General features: G+C 43.4%; 1 protein-coding gene and 1 long non-coding RNA gene across 2 annotated transcripts in view; one reads left to right on the forward strand and one right to left on the reverse strand.

Moving 5' to 3' along the window:
* Positions 1-12406, forward strand: part of LOC120989327 — a 17392-nt gene extending 4986 nt beyond the window's left edge. The window contains exons 2-4 of the long non-coding RNA XR_005776251.1: positions 10876-10973; positions 11069-11213; positions 12326-12406. This is a non-coding gene — a long non-coding RNA (uncharacterized LOC120989327). The remainder of the gene's footprint in view (positions 1-10875; positions 10974-11068; positions 11214-12325) is intronic.
* Positions 1-14473, reverse strand: part of ZCCHC7 (zinc finger CCHC-type containing 7) — a 161733-nt gene that overhangs the window by 65988 nt on the left and 81272 nt on the right. Inside the window, exons 3-5 of the mRNA XM_040417362.1 lie at positions 14390-14433; positions 10990-11115; positions 9337-9507 (exon numbers count right to left, since the gene is read on the reverse strand). Coding sequence (XP_040273296.1) covers positions 9337-9507; positions 10990-11115; positions 14390-14433 — 341 coding nt within the window. The remainder of the gene's footprint in view (positions 1-9336; positions 9508-10989; positions 11116-14389; positions 14434-14473) is intronic.

Raw genomic sequence — 14473 nt, forward strand, 5'->3', positions numbered from 1 at the left:
AAATGTGAGACGTTTACAGCAGCTGGAGGCCATCATTTACCGTGCCTGCTTGTTAAGATTTGCTAGACATTTTAATACTATGTACCTAATAGAAGTTTAATAAAACAGTTGTATTTACAGCGAGGCACATAATTACGTTTGGTCATCCACATAATCAATTAATGTACTATATATCTAAATTGCAAAAAGTCACTGACCCATTTACAGCCAAATCAAATTTAGGCGAGGGATGGAAGGAGTGCTTTACACAGTAAAAAAAAGAAAAAAATGCACAAGGCCTCTTCCACACAAGCGAGTTTTCCATCTGGATGCGCACAGCATCCGGACTGAATCCTGACCCATTCTTTTCAATGGGTCCGTGTACATGAGCATCAGTTTTTTACGCACCATTTCTGCGTTCAGGAAAAAAAATAAAAAAATAAAAATTGCAGCATGTTCTGTATTGTGCGTTTTTAACGCAGCCCTGGTTCCATAGAAGTGAATGAGGTTTGCGTGCAGAACGGAAGGCATCTGGATCCAATGCGTTTTTCACTGATGGTTGGTAGTAGATGTAGATTATTCTTCAGTTGTTTTCACAAGCGTTAAAAACGTATCCAAACTGATTGCATCCGTGCATAAAAACTGAAATATTGAACGCAATCGCAGGCAAAACAGACTGAGCTTGCGTGCAAAACCATGAGTTTTTTCCTGAACAGATCCTGAACACAATCCGTATTGTTTGAGTGAAAGAAAATGTTTAGTGGCAAATCTGACAGATTAGGCAAGTGCCTGCCCATTCAGGGGGAATCAGAAAACATCTTAGGGCTCATGCACATAAATGTGTGACCCCTGTGCCTATATTGCAGCCCGCACTTAAATGGGTCCGCATGGGACATAGCGGAAGAACTGCGGATTTTGGTCCGTGCCTCTGCACGGACATGTTCTATTCTATTTCGGTGAGGGCTGAATCTTGTGGATGGCGGACCCATTCAAGTGAATAGGTCTGCATCCGCAAACGGTGGGCACACGGCCGGTGTCTGTGCAATGCGGTCCGCTGCATGGGGACGGAGCGCACCATCTGTGTGCATGAGCCTTTAAAGAGGAACTCTGGTGGCATGCTTGTTTTTGTAACCAAGTTCCACATTATAACATTTCTGGAGCACCTTTTCTTATAACTCTGTATTGTACCGTTCCTCTGTTAGGCCCCTTTCACACGAGCGAGTATTCCGCGCGGATGCGATGCGTGAGGTGAACGCATTGCACCCGCACTGAATCCGGACCCATTCATTTCTATGGGGTTGTGCACATGAGCGGTGATTTTCACGCATCACTTGTGCGTTGCGTGAAAATCGCAGCATGCTCCTCTTTGTGCGTTTTTCACGCAACTCAGGCCCCCATAGAAGTGAATCGGGTTGCGTGAAAATCGCAAGTATCCGCAAGCAAGTGCGGATGCGGTGCGATTTTCACGCACGGTTGCTAGGAGACGATCGGGATGGAGACCCGATCATTATTATTTTCCCTTAAAACATGGTTATAAGGGAAAAAAATAGCATTCTGAATACAGAATGCATAGTAAAACAGCGCTGGAGGGGTTAAAAAAAAAAAAATAAATAAATAAAAAATAATTTAACTCACCTTAGTCCACTTGATCGAGTAGCCCGGCATCTCCTTCTGTCTACTTTGTTGAATAGGACCTGTGGTGAGCATTAATTACAGGAACAGGACCTTTGATGACGTCACTCCGGTCATCACATGGTACGTCACATGATCTTTTACCATGGTGATGGATCATGTGATGACCGGAGTGACGTCATCAAAGGTCCTGGAATGAATGCTCACCACAGGTCCTGTTCTGCACAGAAGGAGACAGACGAGATGCCGGCAGCGCCAGCAAGTGGACTAAGGTGAGTTAAAAACATTTTTATTTATTTTTTAACCTCTCCAGCTCTATTTTACTATGCATTCTGTATTCAGAATGCTATTATTTTCCCTTATAACCATGTTATAAGGGAAAATAATTAAATCTACAGAACACCGATCCCAAGCCCGAACTTCTGTGAAGAAGTTCAGGTTTGGGTACCAAACATGCACGATTTTTCTCACGCAAATGCAAAACGCATTACAATGTTTTGCACTCGCGCGGAAAAATCGTGGGTGTTCCCGTAACTCACCCGCACATTTTCCCGCAACGCCCGTGTGAAAGAGGCCTTACTCTTCTAGGAAATGTATGAATAAATTAACTGGGTGTTACCAGCTTGGGGTGTGTTACATGTACATGTGTAACATAGTTTGTAAGGCTGTCCATGCAGTTCGGCCTGTCATCCTGCAAGTCGATCCAGAGGAAGGAAAATAAACCCTGTGAATTCCTTCCCGACTCCAATCAGGCAATCAGAATAACTACCTGGATTAATGATCCTAAATGCACTGTCACATTCCAATCAGTGCTGAAATATGAGACACAATACTTTAACACCCATTTCTCAATATATTCCTAAATTTCCAGGAGGAATAACAGAGCATTATGAAAAAAGATGCTCCAGAACAGTTATTTCTTGGGAAGTACAATTAGTTATTAAAACAGACATGTCAAGAGCGGTGACCGCTCCTCTTTAAACTGTGTTCATCTGACATTCATAAGATATAACTCACTTAGCATTAGGCCTGGCAGGTACATTCATAATTGGCAAAAGTGTCAGGACTAATTATATTGCTATTGATTTTATTTCTGAACTCTTACACTGGTGCTTCCTTGTCTGAGATCAATTCAAGTTTGGCTGTCTTTATTATTCCTGGAGGCCCAGAATGTTACGTCAAATTAATAGCCATTTTCTGACTTTACCTAATTTACATTTTTGTGTAAAAACAACTTGAACCAATACAGCCGCTATGCTCTTAAAGGGGTTGTCTCACTTCAGCAAGTGGCATTTATCATGTAGACGCAGTTAATACAAGGCACTTACTAATGTATTGTGATTGTCCATATTGCTTCCTTTGCTGGCTGGATTCATTTTTCCATCACATTGGGGCACATTTACTATAGCTTCTGTGCCTGTTTTCATGAGTAAAACGCCTGTTTCCGACTGTCTTATTTTTCTCAGTCTCATTTACCAACTTATTTTGTGTCTATTTTGAGTTTTAAGACTAATTCAGAAGTCTAGTGCACCTATCCTTTGACCTATTTCGGCCTCATGCAAACCGCGGATCCGCAAAAAAAACGGAAGCCGCCCGTGTGCCTTCCGCAATTTGTGCAAAACAGACAAGAATAGGACATGCTATATTTTTTTTGCGGGGCCTCGGAACGGAGCAACGGATGCGGACAGCACATGGAGTGCTGTCCGCATCTTTTGCGGCCCCGTTGAAGTGAATGGGTCTGCACCAGAGCCGCAAAAACTGCGGCTCGGATGTGGACCCGAACAACGGTCGTGTGCATGAGGCCTAATGTAGATGCACCTTTTTTACACCTATTTTGGTCATAAAAATCTTTACTCCATTCCAGGGCAGGCGTACGTTTCTCTCTCTGATTTGAGTGGCGAGTTGCTCCACATTTTGCCTACTCTCATGGAGACGTGCGCCTAATTTCAGCTCACTTGCGCCACAATTTCATGTGCATACTTACGGTACATACTTATTAGACCAGTCTTTGCGATTATGAATCTGTCTTACAAGAAAACAACCACTAGATGTCAGATTTAAACCAAATAAGAAAAACCTGATTTATGAAAGGAAAATAAATGAGGCGCAAATTAAAGGGGTTATCCAAGACTATAAAAAGCTCCCCCATATGCCCGAGCCCCTCACAATGAATATTCTTACCTGGCTCCCTGCGCCGCTCCTGGTCCCCCACCACCGCTGCTGATTTTCCCCGTGCGTGGATGAAAACATCAGGTGTCGGGTGGGAGGGGGTGGCCGGTGGGATAGCCAATGGTAGTCGGTGACGAGCCTCCCTAGTGTCACCCGGAGACTGCAACGGCGGTGCGGGGACCAGTAGCGGTGCGGGGAGCCAGGTAAGTATATTCAGTGTGAGGTGTCCTGCATATGGGGAAGCATTTTATAGTCTTGGCTAACCCCTTTAAAGACAAACGTTGCCAATACGCCTATTTTTTTTACTCCAAAGAAAAGGCGAGCTTAGTAAATGTGCCCCATTATATGCTACTTGTTTCCATGTTTTACGACCACCAATGTAGTGCAGATACAAGGTGGCTGGGACGAGAGCATACCTACAGTATTTGCCCTCCCACCGCCCTGGCCAGCAGAGAGAGGCCAGCATACAAGGATTTTTGCCAACACAAGCGAAGCTACATTTTTGTACCCCCCCCTTATAGTGTGTATATGGGGTGTTATAGGTGTGTATAATGTATATATGGATTATAGGACTGTATAGTGTATATATAGAGGACTATAGGGCTGTATAGTATATATATATATATATATATATATATGGAGGATTATAGGACTGTATTATACAGTCCCCTCCCCCTCCATGGCAAACCCCCCCCCCCCCCCACATCAATGCCGTGTAAAAAACATTATGCTCGTAGCTCACCTGGCCCTGGTCGTCTGCAGCAGCTCCCCTTCTTCTCTGTGTGGTCCTGGTATCTTCTCTCTGCTTCAGACAATCGCTGGTTTGAGGACCTTTCCCGCAGAACCAATCACTGGCCTGACACGTGAGACACAGCTGCGGCCACTGATTGGCTGAGGTCCTCAAACTTGTCGGGAGCCCAGAGAGAAGATACTAGGACCACACAGAGGAGAACAGGAGCGGTGTCTGACGCTGACCTACGGCAGTCCGTTTGGCTGTGTGAGTCACCAACTCCCACCGCGGCGCCAGTCACATCCCCCTCTGACCCTGTGTTGCTGTGTGCCGCTCGCTGATCGCTCTGTGAGTGAGGGGCCGCACGGCACACGCAGCACGCAGCACACAGCACACAGCACAGCTGTCAGGGCGGCCAGCGGCGCAAGTCATTTATTTAAAATAAAATTAAAAATTTCCTTTTTTCCCCCCAACCCCCACCCCCCCCTTGGCTCGGCGTCTCTGCGCCCTAAGGCAGCCGCTTGGTCTGCCTTATTATAGCGCTGGGCCTGTGTGCCAGCAAAGGAGGCAATATGGACAATCACAATAGATTAGTAAGTGCCTTGTATTAAATAAGTTGTCCGGGTTCAGAACTGAACCTGGACATATCCCCTTCTTCACCTAGTCAGCCCCTCTGAGTTGAGCATCGCGCAGGGCAAGGGCTGTTTTGTTTATATTTTTACACTGCTAGGCGGAGGCTTCCGGTGTTCCAATGACTTCACCGGCACTAATGGGCGGGCTTTAGCCTGTCTATTCGTGCTGATGATGTCACCGGGCTCACTGCTTAGCAGAACAACTTTCTCTGCATAATAAATGCCATGTTCTGAAGTGAAACAACCCCTTTAAAGCTAGCTATACGCATAAGAATAGGATCAGCTAGAATGCTGACAGTCTCATGCCGAATCTTTCATATAAATGATCTGGCTGTCCACATACCTGACTAAACAGGCGAAAAGAGAATTAAGAACAAAAGTACAATGCACTTGCGTAAAGTGGTAAGTAATGGACTGATCATGCAATACACGTGAAGTTTTAGTCAACAACTGGCCCAAAAAAATTCCAACTTAAAAGATCACCATCATGACATCCATCAACAGATCACTGTTACGGCAGTTAGAATATAAGTCTGAAGGGGTTGTCCAGCTCTGAAATACTTTTGGGCAGCCCCCCCTCCACCAGTCCTGTGGAGGGAAACACCTGCTCCCCGCTGCTTGGTTCCAGCTCTTTTGGTCCATTTCTAGTTTGTTAAAATGCCGGAATGGACAGGGGTCACGTATGCTTCTACAGCCAATGACTGCCCACAGTGGTCATGTATCCCCCTGAACGATATGTGACCCAGTGACGTGCCACTTGGGAGATACGTCACCACTGCGTCCAGTTATTGGCTGCAGAGGCACACAGGACCTTTCTCCGTTAAGATGACAAGTGGGGGCCGAAGAAGCTGGGGCCAAGCGGTGAGGAGCAGGTAAATATGCTTGCCTCCACATATTTGGCAGGAAGCAGCATTTCAGCCATGGTATCTTGGGTTTTGTTTCCATGGCGTTTACTATGTGTTAAGAAATAAATGACATGACGTTCTTATTCTGTGGGTCTGCGCGATTACGGCGATACCAAATAATGTCGTTTTTATTTTGTTGTACTATTAAAAAACTAAAAACCTAATAAACACTTTCCTTCCATCACCATATTCTATTTCATCTTTTCATCTAGAGCAGTGGTTCTCAACCTTTCTAAAGCCGTGACCCCTTAATACAGTTCCTCATGTTGTGGTGACCCCCAACCATTACATTTTTTTCCTTGCTACGTCATAACTAATTTTGCTACTGTTAGGGCTCATTCAGACGGCCGTATGCTGTCCGCAAAAATACTGAATGCTATCCGTTTTTTTGCGGATCTGCAAAAAAACGGATCTGCAAAAAAACGGATAGCATTCAGTATTTTTGCGGACCCATAGACTTCAATGGGGCCATGTCCTAATTTTCACGGACAAGTATAGGACATGTTTCATTTTTTTTGCGGATCCGCAAAAAAACGGATAGCATTCAGTATTTTTGCGGACAGCATACGGCCGTCTGAATGAGCCCTTATAATGACCTACCAAAAACACGCACAGACACCAATACACCAAATGTTAATTCAAATACACAATTCATTCATAACCACAGAACTTTAGCATAAATACAAAATATTTGTAAACCAAATAAATAACTTTAAAATAAATAATAAACAACAAATACCCCCTAAAAAATAACTCAGTGGTGCGCACAGTACCCCTCAAATAAATAAATCAGCGGTGCTCAGGTTTCCCCTAAATAAATAAATCAATGGTGCTCAGGGTCCCCCAAATAAATAAATCAGTGGTGCTTCATGTCCCCCCAAATAAATTAAGCCTTGCTCAGCCAAATAATTAAAATAAAATTAGCCAGGCTCAATTAAATCATTGGTGGCAGTGGTGTCATTAAAGAAAAAACTCAGACCTCAGCAGAGAGGCGGCCCGACTTACCCGTCCAGACGTCAGGCTCCTTCAAGCACAGGCAGTGATAGGACATCATTTCCTGTGCGCGAGGATAAGGGGCCGCTGCCGTTGTGCAGGCGACCCACAATAGGAAGCCTCAGGCGACCCCCCGGAAAGGGCCGATCGACCCCCAAAGGGGTCGCGACCCCTAGGTTGAGAACCGCTGATCTACAGAGTTGTGCTTGGACTTTTTTGCAGGGCCAGCTCAAGTTTTTATTGGTACATTTTTGGGGTACATACAACTTTTTCAATGTTTTGGGGAGGGACAAGGCAACTAAAACTGTGGAATCCTGCATTTTACTTCTTTTTTCGTTACAGGATTCATTGTGAAGGAAAACTATTTTTATATTAGTTTGGACATTTTCAGACACAGAGATGCCCATTATGTTTTTTTAATTGCTTATTTATTTTTAAATGTAAAATTGTGAAAGGTGAAAAATTTTCACTGTAATTTTTAGTTAGGGACTAGCCTTGTACCATGAACTACAACAGAATACTATGGCAGTCTATGGGATTTTTACAGGTTGCCTGTCAGGCCATCCTTTGGGAACAGCTTTGCAGGCAGCTCACTATGACAGACCTGGGAGCCTTCACAAGGCCCCAGCATGTGATAGCAACTGTATAAAACCCCACAACTTCACCACGGAGCTCAGATCAGAGGGCAAAGGAAGCCGCCTTCCTCTGTCTAACCACAGTCGCTACTGAGGGGCTAAATGACCAGGATCAGCCTTATCTCCAATCCTACTCATTGTGGTTGGGTCCCGGCTGTATTTGCCCACTTCTCACGTAATACAATGTCAGGGGTCATGAAGAGGTTAAGATAATTTTCAAAAATGCAATTATAAAATGATACTCCATGATGATATTATTATATTTCTTCTGTGCAATTTATAAGAGCAGCTATATGGTCATAAATGTAAAATGTCTGGATGGTTTTCTTGAATGCCCATCTGAAATAGGTCATAGGTTAGCTATACATATTTTTAATAAAATGAACTGCTGAAGCCAGTGATTCCCAGTAGCAGACACAGGACCTGGTCACTTCTAGTTCGGCAGAGACCTAAACCGGCCGGAGCTGCAGTGCTGGAATGGTGGGAGAGTGAACAGAGTATTGCTTGCTCTGGGTGCACACTCTAGACAGTGTTTAAAGGGGTTTTCTGAGATTTTATAACTGATCACCTATCCTAAGGATAGTTCATCGGTATCTGATCGGTGGGGATCCGACACCCAAGACCCCCACCAATCAGCTGTTTGAGAAGGCAGCAGCCGCCGCCTTTCTCTCTGCTTTTCCTAGGCCAGTCACAAAACACTTCAATTGTCACGTGGCCTAGGAGCAGCTCAGCCCCATTCAAGTGAATGGGGTGTAGCGCGATACCAAGCACATGCGCTGTACAATGTACAGCGCTGTGCTTGTTAAGCTATGAGAAGGCAGCAGCACTCACAGGAGCGCCAATGCCATCTCAAAAAGCTGATCGGCAAGGGTCCCGGGTGTCAGACCCCCACCACTCAGATACTGAAGACCTATCCTGAGCTCACCAGTTAAAAAAACCTTTTAAGCCTCCTGCAATGACTTTAACCAACTAAAATTTAAGATGGTAGTAATAACGGTATATTCACGTGGTGTGTATTACATGCCGATTTTAGTACGGAAAAACCCACACCATAAGGCTACATGCACACGACTGTGCCGTGTTTTGCAGTCTGAAAATTGCATATCTGCAAAACACGGATGCCGCCTGTGTACGTTCCGCAATTTGCAGAACGGAACAGGCCTCCCATTATAGAAATGCCTATTCTGGTCCGCAAAACGGACAAGAATAGGACATGTTCTATTTTTTTTGCAGGGTCACGGAACGGAGCAACAGATGTGGAAGTGAATGGGTCTGTATCTGAGCCACAAAAAATGCGGCTCGGATTTGGACCCAAACAACAGTCGTGTGAATGAGGCGTAACACTGTAACAGTGAAAGTAGATGAGATTTTCACTATGTCATGTACATGGTGCGGAAACTGACCTGCAGTGCAGATTTTGAAATCCGCAGCATGTCAATTGTATGTGTAGATTTTCGGTGCAGATTTCAACCTTTGCAATGGAAATGGTGAGATCAGGGGCAGATCTGTGTCAAAATCCACTAAGGAAAAAAAAAAGAAAAAGGGAACTTGTGCAGTAACACAGTGAAAACAGCATGAAAAGAATGAGGCTGATCCCCATAAACTACACTGCCATGTGCATATACCCTTAATCTCCCTACAATTATATGGTGCATACTTACATCTGCATAATGGCCGACCATGGCACAGCGATGACATTTTTTCTGCCAGTAAGGGCGCTCAGTACATTCTTGGTGTAAGTGGCCAGGCATAAAACAGTTTGAACAATATGGCAATGGACAATAGTATTGCAGATGTCCTCTTCTACCACAAAGGCAACAAGCTGGCTTTTTCTGGCAATAAAAAGAAATAAAATGCATGATCATTATCCAGGACTAAAATTAATATGCCATTACCGTACTAACTGCAAAACCTTTTCATAAAAATAAAAAAACGAAAAACCTATGTTTTTCCCCTGGACAGTAGAGTTATAATGACTGATATTACAACTTATGCTAAGAAATGCGCAGACTATTTTAGTGGTAGTATCCAGATAATAAAAAAAGGACTAATGCATTGATTTTACTGCACATTCCCAACTCACAGGTAGTTTGCCGGGTAGTAAACGAATATTCAGCACAAACTAGGAAAAGACTTGAGAACCACAGCTCTTACAGGTTCCAAAAGAAAATAAAAAATCTGTTCCATTGTCCACAACTCTTAGGATGGGTTTCCAGGTTGTTTGCCATTTTTGAAGCCAAAGCCAACAATTCATCAAGACCGATGCCTGCTACGTCAGTCTTCATGGGGCCTGCCGGAGAAGCCAAGTCATTTGTTAGGAGCCGCAGGCCTCATTATAAATGACCTGCCTCCACCGGCAGTCCATGTGCCGGAGTGAAATCTATGGCAACTTCATTTCCTTTAAATGTGTCCTTCATTGAGAATCTGTTCCTCGGTTTAGCGTCAAAGACAGCATCAATAACCGTGGAAACGGGGATCTTTACATGACGGATCTTAAAAAAGGTTTTTTTTGGGATGTTTTTTTGCGTCTTTTTTAACCAATGGGTGTTTTACTTAAATACAAAGCTGGTTTTTGGCAAAGATCTACATGGAAGTCGAAGTCGATTCGCATAAAACTTAGTTTCAATACTGTATGGAGCGAGCGCTCCGTACAGCATTAGAATGTATTGGCTCCGATGAGCTGAAGTTATTACTTTGCGAAGTCTCGCTTCATAAATTGATTTAGACTGTAAAAAAACATTTACCAAACTTGGGTTTGGTTCCAAGGTACCACTTGTAGCTATGTACAAAAAAAAAAAAAAGATTCCATATTTTTTATAAAAGCAATCGAAAAAAATATTTTTAGCTCAAAAGGAGTACAAAAACAAGCAAATAAAATGGCCTCCAAAAGGTGTACATAGCCTGTAAGTGTTTCTGGAAACAGCAGCATAAAAATGTTTTCTCACTGAAATAAATGGGGAGCTGCTGGTGGCATTCTGAAAGTGAATCAAACCATAGAAAAAGTCAATTTTCCATTGCGTAACAATGGTAGATTTTGCCCATGTGAACATAACCGTCTCCAAAACCACAATGGTTTTTGCAAAATTGGAAGGGGTACACAAAATAGCATAGGGGAATACCCCCAGTTGTATCAATATGCAGGACACTAAGGCTCAATGCACCTCATATGAAATATAGTTAATGTTACTTTTATTCCCTAGAAGCAGCAGATCTTTAAGAAAATACGTCCAGAGATAGGACTTCCTAATCCCATTGGATGATCACATAAAAACACAATCATCTTGCAGATCACATCCAGGTAACTTAATATTTACCTTAGGCTGAGGACAATTTTTCGACAGATGTCCACGATCATTACAATTCCTGCATATGACATTTTTATCTCCTGTATAGTACCGGTTGCTGGAACGCCGTTGTGAAGTAAAGTTGGAGACTTGAGCCTAATGTGGGGAAGAAGAGACTTATTCAAGGGATACATCCACTATTTTCAACTAAAAGAGCTAGCAAATAATACATGCCAACCCACTGACATCTACAGGTAAGGCTGGGTTCACATTACTGTTTTATTTTCCGTTTCCTCTGATCGGTCAGGAAAAAAATAAACTGATCCTGTATTTTAAGCATCTGCTATGCTCCGTTATTTTAGACTGAAAAAAATACTTTGTGTAGGACTTTTTTTCCATCTAAAATAACAGATCTGACGGAAATGGCTAAAACAGATGCAAAATGTGCATAACTGAGCATAGCGGATGCTATAAATACAGAATCCGTTTTTTTTTTTTTGTTTTCTGTTCTTCTGATGGATCAGGAGAATGGAAAACGAAAGGGTGACGTGAACCCGGCCTTATCGGGTACATTTCATCCAACATTTCCCGAGATGGTCAGAAGGTTCTTTTCTCTAGAGAAGAACATATAAACAATCGATGGGTCGTTTCGCCTCCTTAATTTAGATCTGAAAAGGTGCTTCTTAAGGATGCCAGGCTTTTCCGCCTGTGTTGTGCATGTATTTTTCAAGTGGTGTGTGCCGCGGGGTGATGGCACTCTCACATTTTTTATTCTTATGATATGAGGTGTAACTAAATTTATGAATTTCTAACTGCATTTTTCTCCTGCATGGCTTTCTTTCTTTGGTACGTTGAATTTAGTTTATGCATATTGCCCCCCTATACATATGGCAGAAAGAAAGTAGCAATTTACTAATTTTGCCGCATGCCATTTGTGCAGTGAAATGTGACTTTTCCCCACCGTCAGCAGTTTTACAAAGTGGTGAGAATAGGGGGCGTGATGCGCCAAGGGAATCGGGTGGCCCCAAAGGCCCAGCTCATTTATCATTTTCCACAGCGATTTTAAAAGTGGAAAATGGCTTAAATCTACACCAGCAAGAGGGCAGGCGTAGAGTTAAGCCTATTGAATGGCCTGCTGGACGAAGCACCAAACCTATATATAGTCCTGCGCCTCTATATAAAACTTTGGTGTTTCCCCAGGCAGCTCAGAGGGACTTGAGACCAGCGTGGCAATTGCCCGTCTTAATAAATGTCCTTCTAAATTGCTCATTTCTTTCTGCCCTACCAGATAGGATTTCCATATGTAAATATCCCCCTTAATTTTTTTTCTTTTTTTCTGGGTGTGGAACATTTTCTGCAAGTGCAGAAAGGTTTAACATTCCATGCAAGAACAAAAGGAACTTATGATGTTGGAAATTCATTTGGGGCCTAAGCCTGTGGTGTGGTATATAGCTAATGTATCTGTGGTTATTTATAGTGGTATGTAGATTTTTTTTTATTAAAAAAAACATCCTTTTTACGTAAAGGGTTAATCCCACCACATACAATGGGGGCATATCAATAAGATATGCCCCCATTGTCTGATAGATGCGGGTCTCAGAGACCCACACCTACCAGGAGAACGGAGTGCGGAGAGCTGTGACTGGTTTGCCGGGGTTCTGTCCACCACCGAACGCTGCTCCCATACAAGTGAATGGGAGAGTACTGCGCACGCGCGGCCCCTGCTTCCATTCATTTCTATGGGGCAGACGGAAATAGCCAAGCCAGCGCTCGGCTATTTTCGTTGGCCCCATTGAAATGAATAGAGGGCAGCTGCGCATGCGCCTTCCGTTAATTTCCCCGCTCCCGTCTCGTTGTAGGTGGGACCCGCACCTATCAGACAATGGGGGCATATCCTAGCAATATGCCCCCCATTGTATGTGATGGCAAACCCCTTTAAAGAAGACCTGTCACCTCTCCTGAAATGTCTGTTTTAGTAAAAAATGTGCATTCCCCAGGTAATAATTATGGAGCATCTTCCCATACAGCTCTATGTTGTGCCAATCTTTTATTATTCCTCCTATATGTTTATGAATGAATTCCCAGCCAAGTGTTACCAACTGGGGGTATGTCCCTGCATAGTCTGACACTGGCAGCACTGATTGGATAGTGCCAGACTGTGCAGGAAAAGACTCCAACTGGGGATTCATTCAGAAATGTAGGTAGTAGAAATAATAGAGGAAGGGCATAACAAAGAATGGATGCTCCTAAATGGTAATTTCAGATGGAATGTAATTATTTACTAAAACAGACATGTCAAGAGAGATGTCTTTAGGGCCGTTTCCCACTTGCGCTGTGGCATTTCGATTTTGAGATCCGTCAGAGGATCTCAAAACCAGGCCAAAACGGATACGTTTTGTCCCCATTCATTGTCAAAATTCATCAGGAAGAATTCCGTTCCATTTTGTAGCGTTTTTTGACCAGACACAAAACCGCTGCAAGCTTTGGTTTTGTATCCAGTCTGCAAAACGGAACAAACCAGACCCAGCATGAAAATCAATGGTGCCGGATTGGTTATTTTGTTAGTGAAAAAAACGGACCCGGCACCCATTGACTTACAATGATTTTCATACTGGATCCGGTTTTTACAGTTTAGATTTAATACAACTGAAACGGATGTATCCAGATATATTAAATGGCACGGATCCGTTTAATTCCGGCTATGAGATCTTCTGCCGAATCTCAAAACCGGAAAGCCACAAGGCAAGTGTGAAACAGGCCTTAAAAGGGTATTTCCATCTTCTAAAGTGATGGCTAGTGATCGCTAGAATATACCATAAAACTTTAAAAACTGTGGGGGGTCCAACCTTTGGGACCATACCTGAGAACAAAGGGGATGCAGCACTATTTCAGTGAATGCGATCCAGCTACAGTTCCCTCCACAGCAGGTGACCGGGAAAGTGCTGCTGTGCACAGACACAAACAGCATGGCAGCGTAGGAAAGAAAGCTACTTCAATGACTAATTAGTAAGCAGCCTTCTTGTGGCGGAAATTTATGATATCACACTTTTTTTTATTTTCCAATCCCCATTGAGCTCTGTATAAGGCTTCATGCACACAGCCATGTTCGTATTTTGGTCGACAAACAATAGATCTGAAAAATATGGATACCTTCCGTGTGCACTCCACTGGAAACGACTATTCTCATCCGCAATTTGGACCATACCTTCTGTAATTTGCCGAATGGCCACACAAATCCACAAAAAATATGGGTGTGTGCATGGCCCCATAGACATAAAAGGGTCCGTGAGCGATCCGCAAAAAATGCAGATAGCACACAGATGAAAAATAAGATTATGTGCATGAGGCCTTACATTGTGAAAGAAATGACTGTTTGCAGATCCTTTGACAATGTTTACATTTTGTAATATAGAGTTATACGTGACCGTACCGCTGAATCCCTCTCAATAACCGACCATGCCACTCCATCGTCACCTGCAGGAAACAAGGAATCTCAGTTAAGTCTCATATAGGG

Source organism: Bufo bufo, chromosome 2, assembly GCF_905171765.1.
Source record: "Bufo bufo chromosome 2, aBufBuf1.1, whole genome shotgun sequence".
Classification (NCBI taxonomy): Eukaryota; Metazoa; Chordata; class Amphibia; order Anura; family Bufonidae; genus Bufo; species Bufo bufo.